This window comes from Protomyctophum parallelum (genome assembly GCF_964188405.1).
Source record: "Protomyctophum parallelum genome assembly, chromosome: 4".
NCBI classification, from domain to species: domain Eukaryota; kingdom Metazoa; phylum Chordata; class Actinopteri; order Myctophiformes; family Myctophidae; genus Protomyctophum; species Protomyctophum parallelum.
This window is the reverse complement of record NC_139700.1, coordinates 43,404,505-43,431,944: the sequence shown is the minus strand read 5'-3', so window position 1 is coordinate 43,431,944 and position 27,440 is coordinate 43,404,505. Positions and strand designations below refer to the sequence as shown.

General features: G+C 42.9%; 1 protein-coding gene across 1 annotated transcript in view; it reads right to left on the bottom strand.

Moving 5' to 3' along the window:
- Positions 1-27,440, bottom strand: part of cadps2 (Ca++-dependent secretion activator 2) — a gene marked incomplete at its 3' end in the record, with an annotated part of 161,750 nt that overhangs the window by 29,604 nt on the left and 104,706 nt on the right. Inside the window, exons 16-22 of the mRNA XM_083763979.1 lie at positions 23,019-23,175; positions 18,699-18,840; positions 12,078-12,233; positions 9,956-10,103; positions 8,814-8,828; positions 5,377-5,451; positions 4,222-4,305 (exon numbers count right to left, since the gene is read on the bottom strand). Coding sequence (XP_083620105.1) covers positions 4,222-4,305; positions 5,377-5,451; positions 8,814-8,828; positions 9,956-10,103; positions 12,078-12,233; positions 18,699-18,840; positions 23,019-23,175 — 777 coding nt within the window. The remainder of the gene's footprint in view (positions 1-4,221; positions 4,306-5,376; positions 5,452-8,813; positions 8,829-9,955; positions 10,104-12,077; positions 12,234-18,698; positions 18,841-23,018; positions 23,176-27,440) is intronic.

Here is a 27,440-nt window from a genome sequence, read left to right as displayed (position 1 = left end):
TGTGGTGCAACTGTCCTCATAATTGTTCTCGTAAATAAATAAAATACTCAGAAAAAACCTTTTTATTTCTAGTCTCAATCACTTTCAACATGGTGTCTGTCTCTATTTTGGACATGTCAATATTGGGTTATTGGCCGAAGATTAGTGGGTAGAGAGGCCATAATCAGAAGGTCACCAGTTGTCTAAGCTGCTAGAATTGATATTATACTCCACTGACACATGCCTACTGTATTTAAACGACTACATCAAACGTGAGGTAGACTCGGGCAGATACTGTGGCATTGTCACATGCTGGACCTCCAAAAGGTGTTCGACACAGTAAATCATTCAATTCTACTGGACAAACTGAAGGCGATCGGTTTTGATAGCTCATCAATAAACTGTCTGACATCCTACCTGGAGGGAAGAGAACAATCAATGTAACCATGTCCTCGTCCCTCCAGGTGAACTGCGGAGTTCCCCAAGAAGCATACTTGGGACGTTACCGTTTCTGCTAACGACATGAATGCTGCCTTTAACTGCTAATTGTTCTCGTTTGTGGACGACTCAGCACTCCTGATCTCGGGCGAGAACAAGATGCAAGTCGAGGAGGCCCTCAGTTCCGAACTCACCAAAATCTGCACATGGCTTACAGATAACGAACTCTCACTACACCTTAGTAAAACAGAATCTATTCTTTTCGGATGATCGGATCCAAACATTCCCTCAGTGAAGTCAAAGTCAATTATTTCAAGGTAATAGTTGATGACATAGTATATATTTTTTGCTGGACTTTGCTGGAGATTACTCTCCAGCAAAGAAGAGATTGTTTGGCCTGAATTCTTTACAACAAACTGTCAGGGGAAAGCTTGGCAACAAAAGTTACTTTTGATATAACACACAAAAATGAGAATCTTCTCATTTTTTGGCATACATTGTTAGGTATGCCCATATGATTGATAACCACGGAAATGGTCTAAACGTGTGAAAAACATATTTTTCATTTCACTACAGTCTACACCATAGACATAGGGTGACCAGATCCCAACTAACCAGATGTGGGACAAAGAGTGTGTTTGTGTGGGACAATGTGGGACACATGCGGGGTTGTGTCGTGCGCGTGAATAATGTGTATACGAAAACAAAAATAATAACATTTCTATTCTGCCCCTCACATAGCATATCTATGCTTTGCCATCTGGTTGATTCAGTAGCACATAATAGGACTATGATGATAATAACTATAATAATAGAACTACTATGCAACTAAAAGAAACAGAAATGCATTTAAATTAACTATTATTGGACAAACAGGACAATAGACCAACCAATACACAATACACCAACGGCCAACCAACCAACCAATACAACTGGACCAATTAACTAACCAACCAACCAATACACCAACCAACCAACCAATACAACTGGACCAATTAACTAACCAACCAACCAATACACCAACCAACCAACCAAATGAACCAATACAACTGGACCAACCAACCAACCAACCAAGGGGCTTTGATTTGATTGTGATTTGTGAAGGCATGAATTACAACCAATAAGGAACCAATAAATAGACGTTTACTTTATCAAAGTATCCTCCTCCTAACAAAGCCAACTACTGCAAATTATTTTGAAATCATACAGGTAAAATAAATAAAAGATATAATAAATTAAACCAGAAATATAAATCAAAATTGGTCAGCATTGGAGGCGATGAGTTGCCTCCAATGCTGACCAATTTTCGATTTATATTATTATAATAATAAATTAAATTGTAAACACACTTCTCCACCATAGCAGCATAGCCAGGATATACACTTTTTAGGTGTTTATGTTGTCCATTACAAGTCTGAACGTCTCTCAGTTAGTCAGTTCAGTTGTACTGTGTGGTAAACACTAGTTATTTCAGCTGCTGTTACTTTTTCTTCTTGTTTGGTTTTAGTACAAACTAGGGCCAGGACTAATTGCGATTAATTTAGATTAATTAACTACAGAAAAATTTATCGCGATTAACTACAGATAAATTAATCGCACCTTTTTTTTCACCGCGGAACGTTTCTCACTGGGCGCTTTTCTATAGTACTGAAAACTGGAAATAATAAAAAGTCACCCCATTTTGTGTTGCCTAGAACTGGAGGTCTGACAAAAAACAGTAACAATATGAAGTAAGTACAGCTTTGTGATGTCACTGAGATGTACTTGTTACTGTTACTAATTTTTTTTCAGACCTCCAGTTCTAGGCAACACAGAATGGGGTGACTTTTTATTATTATTTCCACAACAGGTATATTAATGACAGTAAAATGTTGAAAATGAGTGGTATCCTGTAGTCACTATTCGTTGATTCACTGGGATACCAAAAAACATTAAAAAAAAGGTTTCTTGCTGTTCTCGGGTTGAATATTGATATGCGATTAAAATGCGATTAATCTAGATTAATTAATCGCAAAGCCTCTGATTAATTAGATTAATTTTTTTAATCAAGTCCCAGCTCTAGTACAAACGTGTCCATGCACCATGAAGCCTCTTTTGATCAACACGTTGCTTCATGTCGTTATTCACCTCCTCTGTGTGTCACTGAGAAACGACTCTAATTACTAATGTCACAGAAGACTCTTTCAATATGCCTTGCACTGTCTGAATGGCTTCTTCACCCACGGTAAATAGTTCCCCATGTGCTTGTTGTAACTGCACTTAATTTTCTTCCCCTTTCTCCTCGTTGTACTGTGTTTCGTGCATTGTTTTGTTTTGGTGGGTGTTACTGTTCACTAAACTTCTTTTTTTTTTGTCCCTCTTTTGATTTTGATTTCTAGTTTTTAACCTTTTAAACCTTTTTAAATAGTTTTAATAGTTTTCTAATAAATATGTCTGAACTTCTTTCTGTAAAGCGACTTTGGGTACCCAGAAAAGCGCTATATAAATCGTATATATTATTATTATAAACTAGTATCCGCGCTGCATTGATTTGGGGCGCGTTCGGAAATAGCGCACTGAGCCCACTGTGCAATGCAAATGAATAGGCGAGTGTGCTCCGGTGTGGTATTTCCGTACGCGCCCATGATTTCCCCCTCTCTGCCCGGCTGTTTGATTGACAGCCAATCCTACCTATACCTACACGCACACACACAGTCACGGCCCGCCCCCTGGCCCTGTCATGACAGCCTCCGCAGCTCCGTTGTTCTCCCACAGACCCACAGCGCACATTTGAAAACTGGAGCCTGTCTATCATAATGCGGGACAACGTCTCAATTTGCGGGGCGCATGAAAAGTCATTGAAATGCGGGACAATCCCGCACAAAGCGGGACATCTGGTCACCCTACATACACACTACACCTACAGTAAGTGCATTTTGCTAGTCTTACTCTAAACTGGCTCCGGGTAGAAGACAGAGTTAAACAATTGAAAATGGGCTTGACCTTCAAAATTGTAAATGCAACCTGGCCCTCAATGCCCTCATTGACTAGCTACAGTACCTCAAAAAACACCCACACCCACAGCCACAATACTAGAGTGAGAGATGCGGTACAACATCACAAATGACATCCGAACTAGGATGGATGCCGATCACCAAGGACAACGCTCGTAGTTTCCGAGTTATGAGGCTTTGACTTGAGGTAAATGTGTGCAAACACATGTGTGTGTGTGTGTGTGTGTGTGTGTGTGGGGGGGGGTTACGGATATATCCGTAGCTGGCATATAACGTCCCATAGGCGGGGGGTACTGTATATATTCACGTAGTTGGCAAAAAAAAAGAAAAGCATTTTATAGGGGATAATAAAGAAGAAAGAAAAGAAGGTTGAATTAGTGGCTGAAGTGGTTCATGTTTCAAACACTTTAAACGGGGTGATATTGCATGACATGCAGACGTCCAAACCCACAATGTAAAAGAAAGCATTTGCACAGTGTTGTCATTTTGTATCCGGCTCAATGGGGGGGATGGAAACACAAATATGCAAACAGACCGGTCGGGCGTAATGAATGAAACACAACGTGGTGAATAAGGCGGAAGACTAAGAATATACACTCACTGGGACTTCCACATATTTGGCTGCTGCTTTCACCTTCGAGGAGGAGGAGGGAGAGTAATAATGATACAAGAGTTCAACGGAGGGAAGAGGATCCAGTTACCACAAAATAACGCCTTGCTTTTTTCTTTAAACTATATAGGCGTGAAAAGAAACAGGCTTGGTCATTCTCTTGACGAGGCGGGACAACAGAACAACAACACGGCCACTTACTGTGAAGGAGAGGATGGAGGAGAATAACGTCCCTTCGTCGTATCTGGACAGTTTGGACAGAAGGCCGTCCAGAACACCGACCAACTGCCCAGGGGGGGGGGGGGGGGGGGGGGGGGGGGGGGGGGGGAAGAGAGGTCAACATTTACATGAACCACAAGCATCCCTCATTTGTGCATGTCATAATAGGAAAACCTTTGGTGAAAATAGGTGATTGTTTGCTGAAAATAGCTGATTTCGCAAATGTGACGTGTTGTTGTTCTGAGCGTCATTATCAGTTTTCTGTGAAGAGATTTGGTGTAGAGCAAGGGTTTCCAAACAATCATATTTGAACTGGGGACCCCCCAAACCAATCATATTTGAACTGGGGACCCCCCAAACCAATCATATTTGAACTGGGGACCCCCCAAACCAATTATATTTGAACTGGGGACCTCCCAAAACAATCATATTTGAACTGGGGACCCCCCCAAACCAATCATAATATTTGAACTGGGGACCCCCCAAAACAAACATATTTGAACTGGGGACCCCCCAAACCAATAATATTTGAACTGGGGACCCCCCAAACCAATCATATTTGAACTGGGGACCCCCCAAACCAATAATATTTGAACTGGGGACCCCCCAAACAAATCATATTTGAACTGGGGACCCCCCAAACCAATCATATTTGAACTGGGGACCCCCCAAACCAATCATATTTGAACTGGGGACCCTCCAAACCAATCATATTTGAACTGGGGACCCCCCAAACCAATCATATTTGAACTGGGGACCCCCCAAACAAATCATATTTGAACTGGGGACCCTCCAAACCAATCATATTTGAACTGGGGACCCTCCAAACCAATCATATTTGAACTGGGGACCCCCCAAACCAATCATATTTGAACTGGGGACCCCCAAAACCAATCATATTTGAACTGGGGACCCCCCACCCCGACAAGAACTCGCAGGCATTACATTTAGTTTGACTCGGTTCCACAGATAAATAATCTCACGCGCCTCTTGCAGATTGGCTATTTTCACAATGTTTGTTTGTTTATTAATAATACTAATACTAATACTAATACTAATACTAATAATAATCGAGAGGCAGAAAAACAGTACTAATCTCGGTTTGATTTGGAATATCAAGGCTGCAAAGACATTTACCTTTGACACCAAGGATGAAATCATGTCTTTAAAAGCCTCGTCGATCAGCACATCGATTTTGGAATGGTATTGTTGCTGAGACGGGGAAAGAGGACAAAAAGAAAGACATTTCATGACTTTTTGAGGAATCAATGATAACTCCTTGATTCTTTTATCAAGTGTAGACAATATTGTCGCTCTTAGTCTGTAAAAGGGACACAATTCTAAACCTTGGTATGATCAAGCCAACTCTTCTATTCCTTACACACACACACACACACACACACACACACACACACACACACACACACACACACACACACACACACACACACACACAGAGTCAGACGACTCACAATGACACACATGCACATTTTATTACTACTGTATACTTGTGAGGACATAACATTAGGACGCTAGTGTTATGAATGCCATCCTTTTTTCCGCTTTCAACCCCAACTCTGACCGAGTTATATATGGTGTCACCCACTGAAAATCAACGGCTTGCGCTTGTAGATCTGTGCTCTGACCCCAAACCCTAAATGCCTGTAAAATCAAAAATCAACAATTTATTTTGTGAGGCTGGACCACGAAAAAATTCTACTATGCTTGTGGGGACATTTGGCTCCTCATATAGTAATGCAGCGCACACACACACACACACACACAGGACCAGCGAGGCGTGGAGAAGAATCGTCCCCAGCATCGGCGCTGAGTTAAGCAGCTAATAGGGCCATTATGTGTCTGAATGACATTCCCATCGGCGCTGGAAGGGCGATGGAATCTGAAGGATACGTTTTGTCCTCGGCCACAATTAGAGCTAGCCTTGTGTTTCGCCAAAGCACTGGTCCATCTGCGACGACCAAAGGCTCACACTAGATTCAATTAATCCGCCATTTCATGTCTCATAACACCCCCCCCTGCCCCCTATCCCTCCTATATTCATGGCACCTTTTCCCTTGAAAAAGAAAAAAAGCACGCCGGCCAAAAGGAGGGGAGGGTATAGAAAAAACAGGGAAAGGGAAAGAGAGAGCCTCAATTTGTAGCATTGAATAGACCGCCTTCCTTCGCCCGCTCACACAGGCTGCGAGGGAGGGGTGGTGTTCATCTCTCAGCGACAATGCCCTTTCACTATGCAGTCTAAAGAACCCCCAAATTAAAAATTTCAATCAACAATGCTCACAGATCGCTGACAAACTGTGGGTCCAAGGGGGTCAACGCAGAAAGCCCCGGTTTTGCTTTCCTCCCTTTCTCTCTCTCTCTCTCCCCCGTCTGTATAAAATGGCAGCTTGCTTTCCGTGGAGACACATTTTTTCCTGGCAAATCCTTGAGGCCTTTTTTTTTCTCTCTCTTTACCTCAATTAACATTGCTGCGTCTGCCTTTTTTAAACACAGATGGAGTTGTTTTTCATTTCTTATTTATTTATTTATTCAACACAGTATAAAAACAATACAATGAACATACAAATATAAAAAGGGGGAAGTGCTAGGCTGAAAAACACAAGAAATATAGAATTTCCAGAAAACATGATTGCAGTATATAAAAACAAAAGAAAAAAAACAGAGAAAAGAAGAGATAATACAAAGAAATATAATTAAGTGATCTGGTCAATTAAATTGGGTCCTAAACTTATGTTTGAAATTATTTAATGAAGTAGAATTTGATGAGATTGCTGTATAGGTGTTCCATAGCCTGGGCCCCCCTGTATCTGATGGAGAACTGTACGGAACTTTGGGACATGAAAATGATTCGCCTGTATCGTACTGAAATGGTGCACATCACTGTTGAACTGAAAGAAGGCAATACTAGTATTTAAATTCGAGATTAAATCCAAGATTCGTCAAATATTGAGTCGTTTGAAAGAGGGGCAGAATGAGACTAATCACTGTACGTGGCAATCCTGCAGAATCTTTTTTCTGTAACATATGAAGTTTGTGAAGATGTGTATTTTAAGTAGCTCCCCAAATGATATTGCAGTATATAAGATATGGATAAATTAAACTATAATAACTCTTTATTATAGTTTAATTTATTGGGAGACAATTATGATTAACCAGACTGCGGAATTTGCCAATAATGCCAATAGATTTGGATATTTTCTTACAGACATGGCTAATGTGGTTTTTCCTCTTTCATGGATAATTACGTTTTTTGTGTGTCCCTCGCCTTGGCACTCCAATCATCTGGGCCCATCCAGCGGCTACACATTTTGAGATGTCTACATTTCAGACATCTCAATAGAATCAAACTAATTTCCAGACTGTACTGAAAGTTTAGCCAGGATTTCTTTAAAAAAAAGTGTTGAATGGACATATGATGGAGAAACCGGGTTAATGGCAGACGGCCAGACACCCATTCACCACTTGAGTATATTAGAAATACAGGGATCTCTTTAAATGACACTTTGCTGTAAACCGCCGTGGATAAAGGTGTTCAAATGCAGCGCATGGTATTTGGAATTGAGTTTAAATTGAAATCTCCTTCAGGACGAGGCATAGAGGCAAATGTGTGTGTGTGTGTGTGTGTGTGTGCGCGCGTGCGTGCGTGCGTGGGGGGGACCTTCTACTACAACACTGGTTCTCAAAGTGGGGTCCGGTGTGTGTGTGTGTGTGTGTGTGTGTGTGTGTGTGTGCATGCGTGTATGCGTGTATGCGTGTGCGCGGGGGGGGGAACCTTCCACTACAACACTGGTTCTCAAAGTGGGGTCCGGGAACCCGAAGCGGCCGTTGAGGGGGCGTTGCAGGGGGTCCCCAAATAAATGATTAACAGGAACCAAAATGGACCCACATGGGTTTGTAACTCGGAGTGTTCAAAATGGATCCTTACGGGGTTACCATTTGTACCTGGAATCGAATAATGTAGATAGGATCAAATGGCCTAATGCATATCAATGTGCCTCCATCTGAACATGCCCTTTTAAGAGAAGTTTAATGATCAAATCTCAGTTTATGCAAAATCTAGTTGATGATGGTGAATCTGCTTCTATACATTTCTATATTCGTTCGCCAAGTCAGCAAGTCTCTCTCTCTGGAGGTCTTGTTCAACACATCCTACTGGGAAAAGAGATATCATCGCTGCCAGGCTCAAACCTGGTACGACTTTCGTCCAAAAACGTTTCAGGAAATAGAAAACAGAACCTGTGTTCCAATGGATCCAGCATAGTTATTGATAGTTCATCATATGCTGTATGATGGTTGCTCTTGCTCGACATCGTACAAACGCACAGCAACGATATAACGATATGAGCCGCTGTGTAGATATGTTTATATGAGGTCTAAAGACCTCCCACTCTCTTGCAGTTTAGTCTGTTGTAAAACATACTTGGTGACAACTCATTCACTCATTGGTGACAACTCATTCAATAATCACTCAATAAACAAATACAAAAATAAATACAATATATTATGCGGTGTTGGAATTAAACAAAAGAAAAAGATGATGAGGTGATGGAACTTACCCATTGATTGTCAATCTTGGATTAAAAAAATGACGTGCAGAACATGTGGATATGGGAAAACATGGAAGGAGGAAGTGAAAGAAACCGTCGTTCAGATTATCATTCATTTATACAGGATTCCTACAATTTATTCAGAAAACCTTCAGCATAAACATACAGAAATGTGGGAGTAATCATGCAAAACACTGTACTCCAAGGGGGTCATGCAACAAACACACTAGTAGTAAATAGTAATACAAGTAGTAAACATAATATACTCCCGTCCAGTGTTCATTTTTGACAGCAGTCTTTGTTTAAAAATTAAATATGGAGATAAGCCCGACAGCAAATCCCGACCGCAACGCTATCTAAAATAGCTTTAAAATTAGAAATAAAACCAAACGCAGTTCAAACCAAGATGCAGCTGTGTCCTAACCACATTATTACAGCTACCACACATTATCAATGTGCACTTCCTCCTCCATTAGGTATATATGCCGAGTCATATATATATATATGTGAGTCAGTTTGAGTCATTTCTTCTTAGAGACTTCTTACAGTATGGACCCTTTTCCACCAAAATAACTTTTGTTCTAGAACTGGTTCTAGATTATTGAAACCTTGGTGCCTGTATACTTTCTTTATATTTCCTGTTTTTCATAGAAGTGTATAATTATTTAAGTACGTCTTTAAATGTTCTCATGAATTGAAAATGGAGGGCTCTGATTAGACAGATTTCAGTGCAGCCAAGGCTGCAGGAGGAGAGGCTGCTTGCTGCACACCCACTGTCAGCCATTTTGCCATTTGAATGAGAAGCCCTGTGCCTGCCACGGTGATTTTGTCAAAATTGACAATTTAAAAGGTCTGCCTTGTTCACGTAGGCTAGAGGGCCGATAAAGGTGAACATGAAGTCAAAATTGTGAGTACAGCAAAGTTAACAAATCAAATACAGTTCAAATGTGTTCACGAGATGACGGGTCTTGAAAAGTGAAGGTGTGGCCGTGAATTGCTGCCCTGCCTGCCCATCGCATCATATTTTGTTAAGCAATATCAGTGGCCTAACAGAAACGTACATGCAGTTTGTGTGACGCTCCAACAACTACAGTATGGACACGTTTGGAGCAGTTGTCGGGGGAAGGTGGTTTAGCAGTCTGTCAACGTACCTCTTGTCCGGCGTCCAGCACACAGAGTTTGGAGCACTGCGTTCTGGCGTCCATCAGCACGTTGAACATGGTGCACATGGACAGCGACACCCGGAACTCTGTGGACTTGCTGGCCTTCTGCATCTTGGTGTCAAAGGCGGATTTCGTTCTGAGTGAGACAAAATTCCACGTTAAGTCTTCTAAATCCTGAAAGTTTTCTGAAATTTTGTGTTTCTATATCAGTGGTGCTCAATATTTCATGTCAAGACCCCAAAAATGATAATTATGTAATATGCCTCCGTCCTCCATCTGAAAATATGTTGTTCCAGTGACCTCCCCAGAAGCAAAGATTTGAGTTAAAAATGTTCACTCTCTAGGGGCACGGTGGCACAGTTGGTCCTGGGTTCGATTCCCGCTCGGGACGCTGTGGGTGCTGGCGGCGTGTTTCCTTCTCCGCGTCATCAGTGCCCATACCCGAAGGCGGGGTTGGCGAAAGGGCCTTTCTGTGTGGAGTTTGCATGTTCTCCCCGTGTCCCCTAGGGTAGGTACCCTCACAAAAAACATGCAGTAATCCTGGTCACTAAACTGCCTCCCCCTTGTCAGCCGGGGCGCCTGATGGAGGGGAAAGGAACTGGTTGGAATAACGTGTTCCTTCCACGCGCTACGTCCAACCAGGGAAACTCTCCCCTGTTAGGTGTAAAGGAGCAACTTGGACACTCAGGCATGAAGGAAGCATGAGTTCAAGTCCGTTGCTCTCCCCTTGTCCCCCATATATGGGGACTAGGTTGGTGGAGGGTGTGTAGAGCCCAGGATCACATTAGATGATTGACACAGGGGTGAAAAATGGGTTACAAAATCGTGGGATAAAAAATATATATAAAAAAAAAGAAACCTAAAAGTTTTCTGCTTTGCCACTGTTATTGTAACCTCTGCTGGCTCATCTGCCAGTGAGGAGCGCCCACCGGGAGGACGCAGTGTCTTGGGTCCTACTCCTCCTGTTCAGCATGCACCACGTTTAATGTGGTGCACCACGTTTAATGTCGCGCATCGACAAAGATCACCTTCTCCGCCTGCCACCCCTCCCCAGGCCAAACACAAATTGTGTTTGCATAGACACTGGGCCAAACTGAATGCACCACATTGGATTTGACACACCTACACTTTGCTGGGGGACAGGTGTGTATTACTACCCCTGTATCACAGCTCTCTGTCTACCGAGCAATCTCCGTTCCTACTCTCACCTATGGTCATGAAGTGTGGGTCATGAGCGAAAGAATAAGAATAAGTGGCCGAAATGAGTTTTCTTCGACGGGTGGGAGTGGGAAGTCTGGAGTGGGAAGTCTGGAGCACTCTGGTGGAGCTGTTGCCCCCGCGACCCGACTACGGATAAGCAGTTGAAGATGGATGGATGGATCACTGCCATAACACTCGCACCTTAATGCTCACACTTCAAAGGGATCTTCAGTGATTTCACTTAATTCAAATATCACTTTTCTTTTTTTGTGATAATCCTATAAACTATAGTGTGTGCTGACCATAATATAAGGAGGCAAATGCATGCCTTTCAGCCTTTGTATTGTAGCCTACTCGTCTGACAGGTATATGTCTCTTTGAAAAACTTTAGTGCTTCCGATTGTGCGGGGGAGGGGTGACAATGACACATCTTGCCTGCAAAACTGTTTCAAGTCATTTCTGAAAAAGACATAAGCCTAATCTTTTTTTAATTTATCTTTCTGATATAATAATAGGTTTTGGTACGAAGACGGACGACCCCCCCCCCCCCCCCCCCCAACGGTAATAGGACAAGTATACCTGATTACCCGTCCTTAGCAACATATAAGTTAATATAGAGCTGGGGAGACTGTTACTGAAGAAACACTTGATAGCAATGACTGCTATCAAGTGCGCACACACACACACACACACACACACACACACACACACACACACACACACACACACACCCTCACACACACACACACACACACACACACACACACACACACACACACACACACACACACACACACACACACACACACACACACACACACACACACACACACACACACACACACACACACACACACACACACACACACACACACACACACACACACACACCCCTCCTTGACCCTCTGACCTTTTGACACACGCCTCCATCATGTCGCTGGCCATGAGCTTGAGCCTTTGCTCCAGGTGTTTGGCGAACTCAGGCTCCGGCCAGTGGAGGTCCATGACAAACATCTGCAGCGCGTCCAGTTTCCAGAACAGGTCCTCCGAGGTCGCCGAGCCATTGCTGAATAGGTCGAGGAACAGGTAAACAGTATTCATTTAATTTGTACACCAACGTACACCAACACTTCTTCTTTAATCTGTATGCGCCGTGCATGCATGTGTCCCGGTCGTTCAGCCAGTAGAGCTCTTGACGTTGGAACCCACAAGGTCATGGGTTCGATCCCGGGCACCGCCAACTCAGCGTATATGAGTAGCACGGCATGGGTAACGCAAGTCGCACGGTAAGGACTAGTGTGTGTGGCGCTCCACCATCGGTCTTGTAACGGGGACTAGAGCTCTTCACCGGGTCCCCCGGTCTGTCAATCGTTATGTGTAATATCCGAGTGGATCCGAGAAGACCCGTAGGCTACTGTGTGTGTGTGTGTGTGTGTGTGTTAATATTGTTAATATTCCATTCAGCCAAGACCGGTACATGCATCTGCTTCTGCTAAAACTGATGATTGTGTGTAAAAAAACAAATTATCCGTTTGGTTGATTTTAAATGCACGCACGCTGAGGAGACGAGAAGAGACGATACTTTTTTTCCTCTCTCTCACCCTCTACTGCAGCGCTCTCGTCTCTCTCTGTCTGTCTGTGTCTCTCTCTCTTTCTCCCGCTTTAATCATAAAATGGTAATTGGTCAATACGTTATATTATTTCTATATAGTCCACATTTATGTCCGCCTGGCTGGGTCAGGTCTCTCGGCATGTCGGAAATAATCGGATATCGGTCGGACTCGGCGCCGCAATTTGAAAGAAAACTCGGAACGGGTCGGAATCGGACGAAATTGGGACAGACTCCCGCGTTATCAGCTAATATTGTCAGCTCTCTCCCGACCTACTTATATACTGTAGGTTGTTCCTCTGTGGATTGTCTTTACACTCAAAGCGGCACTATGTAACCTTTTTTTAACATTTTGACAGCGGGATGAATTGATCGCAATGCCCCGTTTACTGCTTTGAACAACCACCACGCGATCGTTCCTTTTCATGAAAATCCGCTTTAAAATGGTGTGATCCTTTGTCGTAGTGTTGAAAAATAATCCAAAGTGGCGAGCAACAACAACAGAGCGGAGGAACGCGCCCGCTGCGCGCCACCGCCGCCTTTGGAATGCATTGGATGGGCCTCAATTTCCCAGAACCCTTTGCATGCCAGTGCGACAAAAAAAACATTGTGGTGACGTCATCAGAACGTGTCACCCCATAAGTCTTAAAACACGAATTAAACAATGAAAACGTAACTCGTGCAACTCATTATTGGGAAGGAAGCTGTTCTACAATCAATTAACTTGTGTAACTCGTGCATGGGTGGGAAAGTGTTTTAATGAATAAAATTTAATTTTGGCCAAACTGTATGGTAGAGCATGTTAATACAATACAACTCAATTCCGGTGGTTGTATTTAGTCTCCCTGCTCTTCTATTGAGACATTAGGATCTGACACGAATTTTGACCTGAAGGTCAAGATTCAATTCATCCCCTGAGCAAGCAGGCTGGCTCCATTAGCTCAACGGAAAACATTTCAGCACTTTGCGCAGGAAACCGTGTTCAAATCTGGAGCAGGAGACGGAGAGTAAAGTTGCATGCGGTTTTAAAGCAGTGACATTCATCTGATTGTCTGTGTGTGCATCGGCAGCGGTGCGGCTCCTCCTGGGGTGCACACCGCAGGACAACATTTCCTCTCTGGGACAATAATGTTGAAACTTGAACCTTTGTCCGAAATAAGTAAATAACATAACGTCTTTTTTTTCCTGAAATGGTGAGAGACTTTGCTTCTTCCCTGAACCCTCCAGACTTCTCGGGACATCTGGGAAAGAAGGTGAAATAAAGGTGGAGAAGACAATGTTCAGTTTTTATTCACCACTTAACCTCTCAGAAAACTCTGCTGTCTGCTCTCAGTTCTTTTAAATCAAACCAAAATGTTTCCTTCTTTTTGCCACTGCCTTTTTTACTGGCATTTAGCTTTTAAATAATTATTTCTGCAATGTAATCTTTTTTTCTAATTTGTCTGTTTTATATCGTCTCTTTTTGTCATTGTATTCAAATGTCCTATAACGTGTTTTCTCTCGTGTTCCATGTTTAGCAATTAGCATGAAGCACTTTGAATTGCCTCGTTGTTGAAATGTGACAGACAAATATAGTCATACAAATTCTACAAGTGGGAAGGACTTCAGGCGCTGCTTTAACGACTTCCTACATCGCTTTAACGATTAGGAAAAACATGCACTTTTCAAATATTCAGTTACTGGAAAAACGACCCGAGCCAACTATCAGGCAAGGCTGAGGACACTCCAAAAAACAGGCAGACAGATGGGCCTCCATCCCCACCTTGTCCCTCGTGTGCAGGTTACATGGCAACACATGGCAACGGCGAACGCTCGGTTCCACACCGACATCCAAGTGTACAGCGCCGCTCGGCGAAGAATGACATGCAGCCATGAGGGTGCGGGAGCGACGGCTGGGCTGGGGGGTAAAAAACAGCACTCTCCACTCCTTCACTTTTGTCACTCTCGCCTTTAAAAGACTGTTACCTTAACAAGTGGCGCACAGGAATAAACGCTTTGGGATAAGTCCGTGGTGCATTTAATCGTTTGGTGGCCATCCCCCTCATGTCTAATTAGTGGCGCTCTTCAGCGAGTGCTCCTCTCTCTCTCTCTCTCGCCCCGCTCCCCTGGGATACGGAGTGATCCCACACGCCCGTCTGTGCTCGCTAACGAAGTGCCAGTTTTTTTCATTTTCTTCTTTACATTGCTTTTTTTTTTTAATAGGAATAACTGAGGCAAGGAAAAGGCAGATGGAAGTACTCTGACGAACGAGTTCCGGCGGGTGGGGTGGTGGGAAGGGGACGGACGGACGGTCCTGTCGGTTTAGGATTGTATGGGAGTGTGGGAGAACACCCCCAACAGAAACACACCTCATTGGTGTATTTGGGAGTGAAACTCCCCCATTTCACTACTGAAGCCCTACAGGTTACTTCCGTAAACCCCATGTTCTCTGGTGATATTTCATACAGTACTTTTAAGTGTGGTTGCCCTAACAGGTTGCCCTAACAGGGCAACCAGACCAGATTGTTATTGAAAATGAGTGATACTTTGCCGCACTACTCCTCCCACAGTTTTTGCTGCACACACTCGAGCCATATGTCAAATCGACCGGCTTCATCGGGATCGTGTGCATGTATTTTGCTAAGAGATCCGTTGCATAGTTTAATTGATATTAATTACTTAGTAACAACAGAAAAATTGCCATAACTCACAAAATGTCTGGTCGATTTATCCCTTGCAAGCTGCAATGGAAACATGGTTGTGGTTTCTTCAGTCTTCAGCACCCAACATGACAACACACTCAGTGGTGTAAAGTAACTAAGTACATTTACTCAAGTACTGTACTTAAGTACCAAGTAATTTTGCGTTACTTTTACTTTATTCAAATGTTCTATACTTTTACTACAATATCTAGGCCTACAAATGTTGTACTTGTACAAGTTGAGCTTGTAGTTCTGCTATTTTCACACACACACACACACACACACACACACACACACACACACACACACACACACACACACACACACACACACACACACACACACACACACACACACACACACACACACACACACACACACACACACACACACACACACACACACACAATTAACCACTTAAAACCCAACATCTTGAGGGGGTTAATTCGATTTTTTACTTCATATAACTTATTAGCCTGGCTAATAAGCCAGACTGGCTAATAACTTATAGTTTCCCACTGCATTAGATTACTTTTTCTATTTTTAAGATCAGTTTCTGCCTTTATTGATAGTTTCAAGTGAAGATGAACAGGAAAGACGCGACACGCTGTCAGGCCAGAGCCTATATGTGGCATGTGCCTGAACCACTAAGCCATCTATAGGAACACCCACCAACCATGAAGTATAGGGTTTAAGTGGTTAACAACACAATCTGATACAACATGCTTTATGATTATGATTTTTGCACAATAGTCATCTTAAAAATAGTGGAAACAGCTGATCTACGAGCTCAAAACGCATGCATTTTCAGCTTGTAGATCATTATTTTCAGTATCGGCTATTTCAACTATTGATGTTTTGAAGTTTAAAGTTATTAGATGATGTAAGTTTGTCATATCTGCCATGTGTACCTTTTTTTTTTACAAAGCCTAAAAGCAGAACAGAAACATAAAGTGCACTGGTTCCAAACAGCTCTTAGGGGGGGGTCCCCCAGCTAAATGACAGGAACCAAAACGGACCCCATACGTGTCTGTACTGTATATGTAGAATCACAGTATGAACACATATATTGGGGTCCCAGAGACACAGGGCTAATGGGGATCTGTGCGACAAACGAAGAAAAAAAAAGTTTTGATATTTTGATAGGAGGTTTCTGCCCAACAGCAACGATAAACCTAATTAAATGTTAAATAACTAAAAAATAAAATGTCTATATTAATGCTGATAAAAGAAGAGACCTAAAGAACAACAGCAATGGAATGAGAACGACGGCGGCCTGGGTTTGCAACGTATATTCACAAGATCCACTAATAGACAGACAATGAAACATAATTCCCCCCCATGCCTTGCCACCCCCATGCCACGCCACCCACGAGGACTTGTGCCCATGCCACCCATCATGCTACAGACAGAGGCCCCTTTTCCACCCAAAAAACTTCTGTTCTAGAACTTGTTCGTTCCGCTCTAGGTTCTTGGAGGAACCTTGGTGCTTTCACACAACCGGCCGTGAACCAGCTTGCGTGATTCTGACCAGTTTTAAGCAGAAAACATTGTAATTGGGGGCTGAATGCATGGTTAGAGAGCCTGCCAGGTTCCATGATGATTTTCCACTTGCTTTTTGGCATAGTTTATATCGCATCTACATATTCTAACCTGTAGAATAGTGGCACGCCCACATTGGTTCCCAGTTCAGGCCAAGAAAAAACAACTACTGTATATTTCCAAATAGTAACCCTGCCTCAAATAGCCTTTTAAACGCTCGAGGTCTGACACCATTTTGTGTTTCTTCAGTCTAATTGGAATTGTAACCAAATAATGACCCGGTGCAGGCCAGAGCAAAAATAAATAAAAGCCTACTGCAAATAGCTGCCTGGTTCCTTTTAAAACGCCCGGTAGCATGGGCTACTATTTGGAAATATACATATATTTCTTTATGGTTCCAGTTCTGAAACAAACGTTTAGGTTCTGAACCAATTCCGGCTCAATTTCCCCGGTGGAAAAGGGACCAGTACGTGGCCCGTGAGGCCCCGTGCCACATGCATGCCACCCCGTGCCCCCCATACACACGTGCTGTCGCACAGCGGCCCCATCCACGCTGGTGCCGAGAAGCTGGGCATCTGTGGCAGCGTGAGGGGCAGGCTGGGTACTTTGGGAAGATGAGGCACGCTCGGCAGATTGTTGGTGATTGTCCTGTCGGAATAGGAGTCAGCGAACAGAAAAGATCCATCGTACAACACAACCACCACAAGAACAAACGCGTAAGAGTAAAAAATGGGGAGTGAAGAAAGAAAGGAAACAAAACAAACAGGGATTTTGCTGGAAAGTGAAATGCTGCCTTTCTCCTTGCCCACTTCACATTCCATTAAGAGTCGTTGAATGGCATAACCCATAACAAACATAGACAGGTCAGTGTCAATACACCTTTTTTTTCCTTTCTTTTTTTAACCAATCCAAGTACATACTCTTGCCAATGGAATTGCGTTGCTAGGAAACAGCTTGGGTCCAAGTTTATTTCCTGTCAGCCACTGATATTCACCAACACTGCAGCAAGTACAGGAGCCAAACTTGGAGGGTTTAGTAACGTTTATGTCTATGTCAGGTGTGAAAATGTCTATAGAATAATATGTGCAATACATTGTATCCCGTCTCCCGATTTGCCATCGGCTATTATTATAGTGAATTGTGGTGCCACAGATATAAAACCCATAGAGATTGCCCACTAGCCTACTACAAGAGCTAACTAACGAAGAGCCTCTTAACACAAGTAGCAGTTGGTTTTGTATAGTGGTTCTCAACCTGTGGGTCGAGACCTCCAGGGGGTTCCCCCCACATGAAGTTCGGCACAGATGACAGTGAACAGAAAGAAAAGAGAAAAAAGACGATCATTGAATCAAAAGTAATCAACAAAACATTCACCAACTTGTCAAATTATATAAAAAAAAGAGACAAAAAAAATGTAAAAGCGGAAATATACGATGTAGGCCTAATGTACAAGCTCACAACGCCAAGCTTGTAGTTCGTCTATTTTCACAAGATGTACGCATCTGTGGAACCAGGCAAAACTAAATGTATATAATACCTCAACTCCTACAATTCCTACAAAGGGGGGGGGGGCACAGCTTGAAAAGGTTGATAGCCACTGTGGCACATGGTATGGAGATGTCAACACATGCTGATGATGAACTCTAAATCAAATCAACGGGTGCTGAACGGGGGGATATGAAGTGCATGGAGGCCTTACCTGACGGACTGCCAGGTCTCTTGTTCGAATCCCCGATGGATGGACTGGGCGATGGACGACTCCATGAGGTCGATGTAGCGCACCACCAGCGGCACGTACAGCTCCTGCAGGTGCTTGTGGAACGTTCCGTTGCACAGCTGGGCTGAGGTTGACCAGCAGAGGAACAGACACACGGGAGAAAGGGCAATCTGATTACGGGGCATTAATCCGGTGTCATTTTAACGTCTACCCAGGGTGGAGGGTGATATTTGTACTCCTACGACCTGGGGGGGCAGGGCGGCGGAGTAGAAGGGAGGCTCTTCTACTACGTCCTCCCGGTGGGGACTCCTCACTGCTACTGTATAGGTCAGTAATGCCTCACTCACACCTAAGACACACTTGTGTCCTGTGTCTTCTGTGTGTCATGGCCGCCTCAATGCATTTCCAATGGGAGTCATGGTTTGAAGATACAACCTTGTTGCATGGCTGTCTTCTGCCCAACACACAGGACACAAGTGTGTCCTGCGTGTGTCTTAGGTGTGAGTGAGGCCTAAGGAAGCGGCAACAGCAGTGACAACACACAAATGTGTGTACGGAGGTATCAATTGGCGTAACAACTGATATTTGGGAGAAAATGAATACATAAATAATCGTGATGCTATTATGATCCCCTGCCCAAGGACCCCTGGTGGGTCCACGGAACCCCACTTTGACAACCACTGCTGTTATTAAGGAGATAAATAAACCGGGTGCGGATAACACGAGCAGATGGAAGAAAAAAGGAGACAGGAGGGATAAACGAAGAAGTGTGAGAGCGAGTGAAAGATAGGAAGAAATGCTTGGGGTCTCTGAGGACTTCATTAGTTCTAATTCCCTCCACTGTGTACCGTCATGAGTAACACTAGCCTTTTGGCCCTCGTGAGACGGCAAGAAGCACTTCCCTCGCAACCGCTTGCTTTCCTTTGTGCAACACATGCAGACAAGCAAGTGAGCATTTCACATAATCTGTACTACAGCTCGACTGAAAAACTCTCAATCTTACCAGAAACAATTATACAAAAAAAGCCATCTTTCTTTGCCGTCGGGTGATATTAATGATAGAAGAATGCAGAACAGTGAATGAACCCATTAAAAACTGTGAATCTCTCGAGTAACATACCAGTATCCTGATAAGGTATCCGGTTTTTCAGGTTTTCCTAGTAATCTTTGACCTATAAGGTCGCAACTAACAAACGTTTTTCTGAAAACATCCTTCTCACAAAACATTTTCACATGGGGGTCCGCGGCCAAATATATATATATATATATATCACTTTGGAGGTCATTGACATGAAAAAGGTTTGAGAACCACTGATTTAGAAAGCGTTTTTAAATATAATAATCGTCCTCATCAGGTCTTATGAGGTAAAAAGCAACCAAATAAACACAAAAACCATGGACGGCCGTGTTGTAATGCATTGAGACCTTGTAAAGATCACGATCCAGTGGAATCTGATCCCCTGCTCATGGTTATAATGTTGTTACCACATGGCTCATTAATTTCTGCTCAAACCTGTTCAGCCATTATACCTTCCAATTCACATCAAGACTGTTGTGACACATGGAATAATTAAAGGACAAAAAGGGAAAGTGGAGACAAAAGAAACGCAAAAAGAAAACGATCAACGGTGAATTTAAGACTGTACAAGTTTTGATCTGCATGTTGCCCTTGAGCAGCCCGTCTATGTAACCACGTACAGTTTGTGTTACTGTATATGTAAAGCATAACGCACGCCAACCACTTAAGCTCTATTAATACGCCCTCATACAACAATTAACACAGATATGCTGTATTTGAAAATGTTGAAAATGTAGACTTGTTTTTGAAAAATCTTTTGAAAGCCTTCGTTGCCTTTGTAGTCGGTATGACATGCCAACACTTTCGCAGGGATGGCAGGTTTGAAGTGGTTAACCCATTTTGGGCGGGAACCTTTTTTGGCGTTAGCATTATGTTATGCTTTAGCTATTGAAAAAGAGATCTACAAGCTCATAGCGCGCCACCGAGTGGCGCGCTACGAGCTCGTAGGTCTGCTATTTTTGAAAAATCGAAGAATGACTGACATAGCTTAACATAGCTTTTTCAGAAAACTGTCAGGACATTTTTAGAATCTGATCTCAGATCAGAAGTGGTTAAATAAGGCTTTGTAAGGAGCCAGATCTCAGCTTGGCACAAAGTCAACGTCTGGGGGAGCCCTCTGAGGGTCTCTTGGTTTGGTGAGGAAACAATGAGAAGGATTATTGTACTACTGGTTGAATTCCTTACAAAATGCTTTTTAAAAAAAACAGTCAAATAGAATCGGAAAATTCCCTGGGTCAATGTTTCCTCTCATTCCATCTGGTTCATATTCCATCTTGATAAGATTGTAGGTAAAATTACAATTTACAAAAAAAAAAAAGCGTAGCCTACATGTAGGTAGCAGGGAAAAGGCTATTATTCAAGGGAACAAAAATTGCATCGTGCATAGCCTACTGCTCAACAGCTTGCTTATTTTTTATTTTTTGTGACTTCTTCCTCTGAAAGAAAACTGCTCAAGCAATTAAGTGATCAAAGTGTTCCCATAATTTCTCCGAGCAGCATACGTATATAGAACATTCAATTTCCACGCTAAAAGTTCCGTTCGTTATGATGAAACGTGGTAACATCCTTCTTCACAGCTCTTCGCAAATTACCTTGATTTGCATTGAGGAGTATCTGAAAGGGCTTGTGAAACACAGACACGCACGCCACGCACCGAACCGTTTATTTTCTGTCATTTTGGTCCAAATGTGTCCAAATGAAGCGAACGCATCGTGACAGGTGTCTGACGCGGTGCTAATGCACCCTCCTGTCTGAGTGAAGCTGCTACTGAGTTAGCGGAGGTGACAGCTAAGACAGGTCAGCTAACACAACCCCCCCCCCCCCCCCCTGACAGGTAGACTATAGGCTGACGATCGTGTCCGCTGTCCGGCCCCCACACTTTTCTCCAGTAACCTCATCAGCGCCAATGTTAAGTACCGCGTGTCGATAGGGGTGTGCTGCTCTCTTAACGAGCCTGTTTTTCCCACCACTTCTTAATTAGCGCTCTTAGTGGTGAGAACATTCCCCGTGTTTGAAGCAGTGAGGTATAGTGTCACATACCGAACAGTGCTTCTCAAAATAGCAGATATACAAGCTCACAGAGCTGTGCTGCGCTGTGACCTTGTTCATCTGCCATTTTTGAACATTTAAAAAATATATATATTGGGGGGGAGGGGTTTAGTCATTTGGAATGTTTTAGTGTTTAGACTAAATATCCTAAGATTTGAGTCAAACAAATCTACAGTTGATTCTGTCTACACAAATGTATTTTGACAGGCCTCGATGGCATCGTATATTGCCTGATTTTACACTTGGTTGCATGCGGAAAACAGCCGATCTACAAGCCATCGTGCTGCGACACGTTATGAGCTTGTAGCTCAGATCGCAACAACTGAGCAACCAAACGCAAACATAAAATGACTTGACATTTAGTTTTAGTTCTACTCTTCTCCACCAGTCACCTCCCCAACATTTTAGTCTAGTTTTTTTAATCCGTTGACAGAAATTGTCAATATAATGTAGTAATTTTATTTAGTTCGCGTCAGTGACAAAACGCAGTCGACGAACCATCTTTGTTGTGGAAATCACCAGTGGAATGGAGGATAGCTAGGAGACTGGAACGGAGGGAAGCTGTCCCACAAGTCCAATGTATCTATGTAATCTACAATGTATTTATGTAATCTATAATGTATCTATAATGTATCTATGTAATCTACAATGTATCTATGTAAACTATAATGTATCTATGTAATATACAATGTATCTATGTAATCTATAATGTATTTATGTAATCTTGAACCCATTTCAGACGGGAACCCCTTTTGGTGTTTTAAGCATTCTGTTCTACTTTCGTTATTGAAAAATAGCAGATCTACAAGCTCATAGCTTGTAGGTCTGCTATTTTTGAAAAATCGTGAAAATGTGGCGCACATCTTTGAATATATATTCTTTCAGAGCGAACGTTTTCAACTCATATGTTTGCTTCTGGGGGGGGGGGGGGGGGTCATAACATATTTTCAGATGGGGGTTGGCCAATTACATATATTTTTGGGGGTCCTTGACATGAAAATGTTTGAGAACCACTGACATAGAAACACTGTTTTTAGATTTAGAAGACATTTTTTAGAATGGACCTCAGGTCTAAATGGGTTAATGTAATCTATATAATGTATCTATGTAATCTATAATGTATCTATGTAATCTATAATGTATCTATGTAATATATCGGAGGAGAGGAGACTTACGGTCCGTCCTCAGGAAGTTGTTGAGCAGCTGGAACAGAGGGAAGCTGTCCCACGAGTCCACCGGCTGCACCGTCAGCGCCTCGTCCATGTCCGCTCGGTACAGAGACAGGAAGGTCTCGGCGTGCTCTCCCATCAGGTCCACCCACCACGCGAACGCCTGGTGACCACAGAGAGGTGACCGTTAACCACAATGAGCAGGGGTCGTCTGAGGTCAGAATGACCTCCTCGTCCAATTAAGGCACCCCTGAATTACAAATAAACTAGAAATTGACCGGCCTTCGTCCGGTCTCACTCGAGCTCCACGCCGCGCCATCCAGGTGGCCAGTGTACTGTACCATACTGTACTGTACTGTATTGTACCATACCATACTGTACTGTAGCATACTGTACTGTACCATAATGTACTGTAATGTACTGCACTGTGCCATACTGTACAGTACTGCACCGTACTTTACTGTACTGTACCATACTGTACTGGGCTGTACCAAACTGTACTGGGCTGTACCATACTGTACTGTGCTGTACCGTACTGTACCGTACCGTACCACACTGTGCTGTACTGTAATGTACCAGACGGTACTGTACTGTAATCTACCAGACGGTAATGTACTGTACCATATTGTAGCATACTGTACCGTACTGTAGCATGCTGTACTGCACCATACTGTACCGTACTGTACTGTAGCATGCTATGCCGTACTGTACCGTGCTGTACTGCTGCACCGTGTGTGTGTGATTGTGTGTGTGTGTGGTGGAAATGGGAGTGACCTAAAATGTGATGTAATTTGCATCACTGACATGTTGCGCAATAACATAGTATATCATGCAAATGCAAACAGTACAGTAATTATAACAGTTGCATGGATGCAGCATAGTGTGTTATGTTGGACAGACATGCAGTAGGTGTTGTGCATGAGAGAGATATGTGCAAACAATGTGGTTTGGTAGGAGAGATGTGTGCAAACAGTGTGGTTTGGTAGGAGAGATGTGTGCAAACAGTGTGGTTTGGTAGGAGAGATGTGTGCAAACAGTGTGGTTTGGTAGAAGGCGAACACAAGGACACAACTCTGTTTTCCAACTCAATCCAATGATTTTTTTTATTTTCCAACTTTTCAACTCATTGTTGGCTTTCATTGATGATTGGTCGGTCTTTATCAGGTTGTAAACCTTTCCAAAACAGAGAAAACAAGGTTTAACAATATTGCCAAACAATCAAATGATAATCCTTTAAACAGTTTTCCAATCAATTAGACTTTTTAACCGTTCTTGTTTTTAAATAATCAAATGTCTTTTAACCCATTCTGACCTGAGATCAGATTCATAACGAGGTTTCCGCTGGACACACACTGGTCTGATCAACCCATTCTGACCTGAGATCAGATTCTAAAAATGTCAGTCGTTCTTCGATTTTTTCAAAAATAGCAGACCTACAAGCTCGTATCGCGCCACTCGGTGGCGCGATATGAGCTTGTAGATCTGCTATTTTTAAATATCTAAAGCATGACATGATGCTAACACCAAAATGGGTGCCCGTTCAGAATGGGTTAAACAATTATATAAAGTAACTAATAAAGTAAACCTCTAGCACTTTAAATGGAATAATTATTTAAAGAAAAATAGCTTCATAACTTTGAGCTTGTAGATCAGCTCTAACTAGGCATTTAATGGTACCTTTAACATGGCATGAATTGTCCACAGTTTTAGTAGTTTTCTGAATTAAATTTAAATCATTTTAACATTTCTAACTTTTGTAAAGAGATACTTATTACTTTTAGACCTTTCAAGCATAAATTAAATCCAACTCTCAAACAAAAATGAAGGCAATACTGATGTGTTCTTTCCCCACTTCAAACTGAAGCAGTTGAACATACTAAACACAAATTAGCCCATTGAAGCCAGATTTTAACCACATTAAACAGTATTGCATACAGTACATAAGTGTAAATAAAACAAAACAATATCACCGACCATTGGCGTCTTTGGAGGTGGAACCCAGGAGTATCTTTGACTCAACAGCACCCCTGGACTTGCATCACAGCAACCACTTTGAGAACCACTGAACTAGAGTTCAGTTTAGACACTGCAGCATTGATTGTGGTTGCCTATCTCTATAGGAAACTACATTAAAGGCAAAAGTGTGACACGAGTTTCACTGAGTTGGGTATGTCACCGTATACTGTCCAATCAGATGAGGGCAAAGCACACAGAAGCCTTTGGGGAAGAGTTCCGAATCGCTGGCCAATCGGAGGGGAGAAGAACATTAGTCTTCTTGGCTATAGGCAACCACACTAATAATAATTTATTGTAATGCAATTGCATTCAGTTCAGCGGTGTGACTCTGCTCCTCTGATACTAAAGATTATCTGAGATCACAACGAAATAATAATAATAATAATAATAATAATAATAATTATTTATTTATCGGTACCCGGTATCGACTGATATGCAAGTTATGTGTATCAGTATCGGTAAAGGAGAAAATGGTATCGGCACATCTCTTTTTACGGTAATAACAACAACAATATATGAATAATACAATAACATAATATTGAATTGTATAAAAATACATCAATATGACACAAGCGCGGATGAATTATGACAGAAAGTGAACAAGAGAAACATGCTTGAAAAAGGGAACAAGGACAGCCATGAAAAGATGAAGGAACAAAGGGATGTCGGAGACGTCAGGAAGCGAGAAGGAGCCAAATGGGTGTCGACTCGCTGCATAAAGGGAAAGACCTTGCGCGCTATAACAGGCGACAGTTTCAGCAGAGAGACGTTTACAGGGAAGGCTTTTCATCGCGGCTAATTATTGATAGCAAGCACAAATAGGAACTAAAGTTCCGGGGCTAACTAAGCTTGCTCAACTGCCAGTGGTTCAAGAAATGATTACATGGGTGCACCCCTCACAGCAGACAGCCTTAAGGAACGGACCTGACTCACAAAAGAAGGTCTTTGCGTTTAGAGTGCCGCTGCTGCTGCAAATTAATGAGTGCGGACTTGTCTCTTAAGACTAATTGATGGCACAAAAATACACAGTCGAGGGCTCACCTGTGGCTCGTTTGCTTATTAATGTATATCGTCTCCGTCGGTTGAAAAGTTCATATTATATGTCTGCTGCTGAATATGCTTTTGTGTGACGCTCATGATCAAGTAGGGCGTTAATTTTCTTTTGGTATTTCTAGACATAGTGGTGTAAATAAAATGCTTTGACCTGACAGTACAGTACATTGGTTGCTGTGCATCCTTCAGCACGATGCTGCAGTGTGTTGTGCACTATAGTGTACACCACAACACACACATGCAGTGTGTTGTGTACTAGTGTACTAGTGTGTACTACACACACACACACGACACGTGCTCATTCAAAGGCTTTGTCAGCCACTGCAAATGCCTAGAATGTATTGAGTCAAGGGCACGAGTACACACCGGCTTGCATTAAAAGTAAACACGCTGCATTCAAGGTAAACATAGTGCTGTCATTAACACCGGGGCTCCTCTGCAGCCATCAGGTGTCGCATTAGTGTCAACGCAGGGAATGTTCCCCGTTTGATCAATGAAGGGTGCTCCAGTGCCGACGTTGCGTTGCGTCCGATGGCCGTAATTCGCCCCGGTTTAAAAAAGAATGACGCTGTACGAACACAATGCCACAGCTTTGGGGTGTAGAAGTAAACATGCTGCATTAAAAGTAAACATGCTGCATTAAAAGCTGCACTAAAAGTGCGTGCCTTATCTCTTGGGGACGCCCCAAAATGATCATATTTGAACTGGGGACCCCCCAAAATAATCATATTTGAACTGGGGACCCCCCAAAATAATCATATTTGAACTGGGGATCGCCCAAAATAATCATATTTGAACTGGGGACCCCCCAAAATAATCATATTTGAACTGAGGACCCCCCAAAATAATCATATTTGAACTCTAGACCCCCCAAAATAATCATATTTGAACTGGGGACCCCCCAAAATAATCATATTTGAACTGGGGACCGCCCCAAAATTATCATATTTGAACTGGGGACCGCCCAAAATAATCATATTTGAACTCTAGACCCCCCAAAATAATCATATTTGAACTGGGGACCCCCCAAAATAATCATAATTTAACTGGGGACCCCCCAAAATAATCATATTTGAACTGGGGATCGCCCAAAATAATCATATTTGAACTGGGGACCGCCCAAAATAATCATATTTGAACTGTCTCCCCCCTGCTCCGCTCCCTCCACTGGCTCCCGGTCGCTGCCCGCACAGAATACAAAACTCTGATGCTGGCATTCAAAGCAACCAAAGGTATGGCTCCCCCATATCTTGCAAGTATGATTGAACCCTACAAACCCTCCCGCGCACTCAGATCAGCCAACGCAGGGAAGCTGGAAGTACCCTCACTAAAAACGCCGGGACAACGCTCCACACGTCC